General features: G+C 37.3%; 1 protein-coding gene across 1 annotated transcript; it reads left to right on the top strand.

Annotated features, from left to right (window-relative positions):
• Positions 1–686: 686 nt before the first annotated feature.
• LOC136826735 (putative per-hexamer repeat protein 5) lies at positions 687–3,762 on the top strand. Its single transcript, XM_067084142.1, has 5 exons — positions 687–811; positions 2,411–2,488; positions 2,624–3,259; positions 3,345–3,535; positions 3,622–3,762. The coding sequence occupies exons 2-5, from the start codon at positions 2,411–2,413 to the stop codon at positions 3,731–3,733; spliced, it is 1,017 nt and encodes a 338-aa protein (XP_066940243.1). The 5' UTR covers positions 687–811; the 3' UTR covers positions 3,734–3,762.
• Positions 3,763–7,070: the final 3,308 nt, after the last annotated feature.

The raw sequence follows: 7,070 nt of genomic DNA, 5'->3' as shown, positions 1-7,070 counted from the left end.
TCTTCCCTCTCATGTCAGATATGAATGATGAATAATCAAGGTCACTGATGTGACTATGATAACTGTTACAATATATGGAATTTACGTAATCATATTGCAGTCCCTTTATACCCAAAATCTTCAGTGCACAAGTAATATTTAATCTTTAACTCTCATTTCATATAACATTAATGTTGAATATAAAATTCGGAAGTGAATTTAATGAAAATATTTTATCACAATCATAAAATATCAATTGGCGTGTGGTTCGAATATTTTACGGTTACATCCTGTTTAACCAATATTTATTCATTTATAGACCGTCTTATTCATTGTAAAAATTACGGAAATTAAAAGAAAATTATAAAATAAAATGTTGAATGTTATTCCATGCATGGCAGTGAGTTTGTGACTCTCAAGTGCTCTTATAACCAAGAAGATAATGAATGACCAGCCACTTTATTTATTTCCCTTTCATTTAGAAAGTACAGTACTTCTATCAGACCATTCTGACTATTTGAGGAGGGAAGCTCGAGTTGAAGGGATATTTTCATATCAATGATTCTTTGTCCACTGATAAACATTGCCGCTGATATCAGCGAGTTTCAGCGTCTCATCTAATTCTTATTCGTACTGTTGCGACTGCATTTTCTGCCATCTAGTGAGTGACACCAGAACTAACGATAACACCAGAAACAAGTCACCCCTTTCCATGGTCCTTGGTGGAGACGAACTAAGCAGGAACGTTTATCCTCTCGGTAGACAGTCGCCACTTGTTTCTTCACATGTTTGTCTCATTTAACAAAAAGTTGTAGTATATTTACTCGCTAAAGTAAGTAATTTTTTGGATGTGAGTACGGTTTTGTGGTTTTGTGATTATTTGTTGCAGCTGATTTTCAAGATCTAATTTTGTTGTGCATTTTTTTTTTACGTGGTGAACTTGTCTTTCAAGATGGATTTTGTTTTCTAAGTGAGAGAAGAAAGCTTTTAAATTTGCGAGTAGAATTTTTATAAAGGCTCTTTTCAGTTATGACCGTTAGGCTCTTTTGGACCCCAGGGCCTATGTTTGGAACCGTGAAGTATTGACGATTCTCTCGCTAAATTATGAATAGTGCATGGTTTTTCTTTAAGGGATTTTGGGCTTGATCTTGTAACTATGTTTTTAAACTTAGCATGGCTTAAAAGTTGTACAGCTATGGATTGTGTTAGTGTTCATGAATTTTTCTTAGTTTCCTGTTATATTCAGTGGAACTTTCGTGAAGTACCTAAGTATTTCTCATAATTTGTAGAGCGTAACGCTAGAGGACAGGGTCAGGGCTAGTATTTCACTTTTTTTTTGTGCCTCTGAAACTGAAGCACAAAGATTTTCTACCATTATTTTTGTGCCTCTGAAACTGAAGCGCACAGATTTTCAACCATCTAGTCAAGTGTCTTCGAATAGTCTCCTCGACGGTTTGGGAACTGTTTGTGGGTCTCATTCCTTGTTTTATCTTTAGGGTTAGAGACTGCATCGGTAACTTTGCCGTACTAGTTTTTAGACTAACCAAAATTATCGTTAATATATATCTACACATATATCTATACATCTATAATTTTTAGGCTTGTTTGATGATTCACCCAACCCCGGTGGAGTTTTGTAAAATAAAAAAAACAAAGCATTTCTCTAGTGTAGTGATTCTAACGACAGAGTATAAATTCTCTTTGAATAAGAGTGCAAGGAAGAATGACTTAAATTTTGCTGGCTATCTGATTTCATGACCGTAAATACTATTGCTTAGGTATAAAGCATTAATGACCTAAATATTATTGCTTGCATATAAAAGCATTAACGAAGTCTGCTTCATGATTAAATCTGAATCTAAATGCAATAAATTTTAGTTCCTGGTCTCGGCAGTCTTTCATGGTTATATTATATTACTGTGTAACTGATATTTGTGGATTTCTAGTCTTTGGCCAAAAGGCAATTTTCGTGACACTAGAATGTATCCAATTTGTGAAACTTGTATTAAGATGTCGGGGGTAGCCCAGGAGAGATTCTGGTCAGTTATGTATTAAATTGCTGCTAAAACTTCAATTTCTAATGCTCCAGAGTCTGTTTTTTAGATTGTCATAACTTTTAAGGTACACAAATTGAAACTTCGTGATTGGGTAACAGTGGCATGTTTTTAATTGCTATGCAGTGGGTTAAGTTTTATGTTTAAAGTATATGATTTGGCCTATATCAGAGGACTAATGCTCAAAGCCACAGAAAACCTGCATTAAAATATATTGCAATATTTAGCTTTATTTAGCTTTTTTACTAATGTAATATAAGTAGGGAGCCTAGCGCACTACTAGTAATTTAGGCCTACTGTCCTTGGGATCATTGAGAGGTCATTTATCAGAGCGTTTGGGTGGGCATGGATTAATAATTATGATTTTCATATTTCAGATGTCTGGGAAGATCACAGTAGGGAAAGCCACAATACTTCTATTAGCAGTTTCTCTTGTGACTGCCCAAGATAGATTGGTAAGTCTTGAGGAAAAAATTTGTTCACTTGAATTAATGTGATTGAATTTAATATGCAAAGTAATACTATAGAATGTACCACCTTTTTTTGTGAATATACAAAGGTAAAATTGTGATTTATCACCTTTTTTGCAGTATACAACTCCTAATAGATCCGGAGGCTCCTCTGGCTCAAGCTCGGCTGGCTCACAAACTTCAGCTGGAAGTGGGAGCGTGGGGACAGGGTCTGCAGGTGGTTCCTCTGGCTCTGGAGTTGGTGGATCAGGTAGCAGAGGAGGTTCCGGTACTGACGGGGCAAATAGGGGGCCAGGAGCCAGTGGTACTAGATTTGCATCTGGATCAAGCGATGGGAGATTGGGATCAGCACCTGTAACTGGCGGTGGTTCCAGGCCTACTGGATTTGGAAGCCAAACCCTCTTTGGTACTTCAGGAGGTTCGGGCTCTGGTACTGGTAATGTTGTTGGCTCTGGAAGTGGTTTGGGATCTAGTCAAGGTACTGGAACACTAGGTGGCCTCCCTTTATTTGGATCTAACCTTGGTGGAGTCACTGATACTTCAAGCACAGGCAGTAATATTGGTTCTACAAGTGGGTCTGGTGGCCAGTTTTTATTTGGTCAGAATTTTGCAGATTTTATAGCACAGTTGACTTTAACCATTACGCAAACTACAACAATTGACAGATTTGTCACGGTTACGGAAACTATACTCAACAGTGTGCCAATCACGCTGACAGGCTTCTCTGTTAACACAGTGCTTTTAACTACATTACAGGTAGGTAATTCTTCCTGTGATTATAGTTTGTCATATTTTTTGCAGCAATTTCATTATTTGTAGTATAATAAATTTTCTTAAACAGGTTCAACAGACTGATGTGGATGACGTTGTATCACTGTCTACTACACTTGTCGAGAGACCTGTCACTGAATTCGTTACCACTGCAAAATCAAACTTCTTCTATGTGACTGAAGTATCGAGGGAAATTTACACCATAACACATAATGCATATTTGATCCAGCAGACTACTCACACTACGTTCGTCACACAAACGTAAGCATGTTTATTTAGTTTACTAAAATATTTTTCCTTAAAACCCTTCCATTGATGGTAATTTAATAAATGCACTTTTTCTCCAGACTCACTTTGTCCTCCCCTGTAGTGAGGACATTTTTAACAACGGCAGTTCAAACCTCGACAGATTATCGCACTATTGTGAATACGGTGTTCGTCAATGGATATTTTTATTAAACTTTGTTAAATAAAAAGATTTCTGAAGAGTGTTGTTTTTAATTGTCCCAAATTATGTAATTTAAGGATATTTGAATTTTCAATGAATTTTAGCTAAGCTGCAACATAATTGCTGCTAATGGAAATTGATGCCTGGATAAAAACTTGTTTGCCAGCATTCAAAGGCAGAGAGTATGAAGTCTGCAAGCTGGTTATTCTACCTTCGTTGGTTTTAATTGCTTTATATTGTAAGCACAGCGTCTGTGACGGTCTTGCAAGGACTGATTTATCTAATTCTATTGTGCAAGTACCAATGAAACTGATGAAACTAGTTTTTCAAGTACTAAAGAGACAGTTTGTTAGATGTATGACAGCTAAGCATATACAAGAGATCGTGGAAATGAAGTCCTAATATCTTAAAGGTAATACACAGTTTCTACTAACTAACGTAGAACGACTTGGCTATATGATAAAGAAAATGCGTAAACAAGCACGTTGTTGGAAACTTTACCTTAACTAAATTGAACTCTCCTTGATGAAGTTCACCGACTTTAGCGTTTAGCTGTTCAATGATTGATTAAAATGGATTGATCAGTGCATTCTCTTGCTAAATCACGCTTAAGTATTTGTTGCTGCGTTCTCGATTGGTTTTTACGAGATGGGAACTTTAATTTCCCACGTAGACAAATCATTGATGGGTAGGTTCTCTGGTTGTGTAAAGAGGTAAATTTATTGTTGCTAATATGGTTTCTATATTTGGCAAGCAACCTAAAGTTAACGTAATAGAAAGAAAATTTGAAATTTAAGATACTAAAGGCTATTTAGCTCAGCTAGATGGTAGTGTTTTTACTGCCAGACCAGGGTTAACATATGGTTTGTGGTTAGAGATTTTAAAGTAATAGATTTCGTGTTATTAGCAATGCACTGCTAGGCACAATGTGTTGTGCCAGGGTAAAATTTCCATTGTCACAATCAAGAAAAGACATGAAACTACTCGAATTAGGAAAAAAACTATTAGATGGAATTTAATTGTATCAAAGAGGGCTTTTTGGATGAGTTGAGTTGTTGGACAGGCAGAAGTGAGGAGGAAAAAATGCTAGTGTTAGCTAACCCATGAGGTGAAAAAACGTACACGAAATAGGGTAATGCACCAATGATAGTTAAGAGTAATTAACTACTATGGAGCCTGTCCTTGGTTTATGGAAAGCAGTAGCTAAGAAGGGGATACTAGAGGGTGGAAGGGGTCCTGTTCCAGAGAGAGAGAGAAATATGATGGGAATAGGAAGTAATGTAATCCTTGTTTTCATATGTATACGTCGATGAGATGATTTATGAAGGATTTACCATTAGTTTAAAATGACGTAAGTACAGGAAAGTGGAAGGGGGCTGGGGCCGGGGGTGGGAGGTATTAGATAAGGGCGTAGATACAATTGTTTTGGGAACCTCTCATCTTAAAACCAATGAAGACCTTTTGTAACAAGTTTTTATCTATTGCTTGTTTAACTCTCAACTTGCTTTCTCTCCTTTTGGACTTGGGTCTAGACGCAGGTGAGGTGCTAGCAAAGTGGCTGTTGCCTTTGGGCAGTTAATGACTTGTCTCAAAAGCTTGGGCGCCTTTGCTTTTTTTTTTTTTTTTTTTTTTTTTTTTTTGCATTACACTGGAGTTTCGATCACTAAGACGTTAAAGGTGCTCGTCTTCGATGCAGTGTGGTGTGACCGTGGCCTTGAAATAGTTTAAGGGAGACGTAGCCGAAGCAAGGTTATAAGAAGAGCTGGGCTTATGGACATTTCATGAAGCACAGGTAGCGTTTTACGCTTTTATAATCGAAGAAGAAAGTGAGAGACGAGTGGGAAGACTGTCGTGACCAAGATCTACAATAGTCGATTACCGTTGGTGCGTCGGTTTGTGCACACCGGTTTTCTGCACGTGCTACTCTTATGATATGCTGTAACTGCCCCCACCAAGACTGGTGTGCTGATTGTCATTTGCTTAGCAAGTGTTTAGAGAGCTCTCGGGAGGAGAAAGGACCGCTTTTTCTACTATGGAAGATACTGCAATCCGTTTCTGAAGATTCTTGAATCGACCCGAAGTTAGACATACTTTTCAAGACTTATAATTTCTCAACAAGATACGTAGCTGCATGGTTAGGATGTCAAAATCCAAGAAGTTGCCATTGTCACTTTAATATGTACAACGCTAAGTATTTGTGTGCTCACTAATTAGGCATTAGTACTTAACTGTTAATAAATTCATTAATATTTAATCAGTTTTTATCCATAAGCCTTTGTTGCGCTGTATTGTCCATGGATCATTGAGTCCGGATATGTTTTGTATTAAGTACCTGGTTATGGGATAACAAGGCCCGTAACACCTTTTCTCCTAGCCTCCATACCAACTTTGACTCAATCATTGGCTTGAGTACAATAAAAGCCTGGAGTATAATCCAGTGTAAAAGTTGTTAAAGGCGAAACACTAGATATTAGATACAAGACGACATTCAAAGTTCCCACTTGTTGTATTAAAACATTTGTATACTGTCTTTTAGGAAACAAATGTTTTGATTGTGGGTATATGCGTAGATGCTTAAAGCTAACTCTTTATCAAATCATACAGAATACTGGCAGGCAGGAAATAACCTTACACGCGTTTCATTCTTCACCCCTTCCACTTTTGAAGTTCGACATGTGCAGCTTTCATTGATCCTTATGAATAATCTACAGAAATGAGCATAATGTAAAACAATCGGAATATTTTTATTATTGATATTATCTAGGCCGTGTAGGAACAATTCACACCTTTAGCGCGGTCAAGTAAATTGGATAAATATAGCTTAGGATAACAGGTATCAAGAACATTTCGGATCTTTCCTAGATAGTGACCCCCAGCAAAGTTCGGAGGTCGTTATCTAGGCTTAATATTTCCTTGGGTTCATTGTCTTTATGATATTTACAGTCGTTTATGCTTTTAAGGTCATCCCCAACGGGCTTGTACTACACACGCCGCAAAGGTAGATACATACCGGGTTAAAAATCCTCGGGGGGTCACTATTTAGGAAAGATCCAACATTTCTGTGGGCTTACATACCGAATGTAGTTAGCATCTTACCTAGGCGATGTTCGCCTTTTTTTCAACCGTGGTTCAGTTTGCGTAAAGTTCTGTGGATATACGTACGGAACGAATAATCTTGAATAAATGATTCTGATTTTTGGGGGTAGCGCGATTATAATGTTAGCTCGCCTTATCCGGACGAAGGAAGAGTTTTGAGATCATTTTCTACATTCTTTTGGAAGGTTTGCTACCGTAAACAATATGACATCTATAGGTTGTGATTTTAATTAGCAGTGAAATATTTATATA

This window comes from Macrobrachium rosenbergii, chromosome 41 (genome assembly GCF_040412425.1).
Source record: "Macrobrachium rosenbergii isolate ZJJX-2024 chromosome 41, ASM4041242v1, whole genome shotgun sequence".
In the NCBI taxonomy this organism is placed as follows: domain Eukaryota; kingdom Metazoa; phylum Arthropoda; class Malacostraca; order Decapoda; family Palaemonidae; genus Macrobrachium; species Macrobrachium rosenbergii.
The sequence above is the reverse complement of the archived record's forward strand: the minus strand, read 5'-3'. Positions and strand labels throughout refer to the sequence as shown.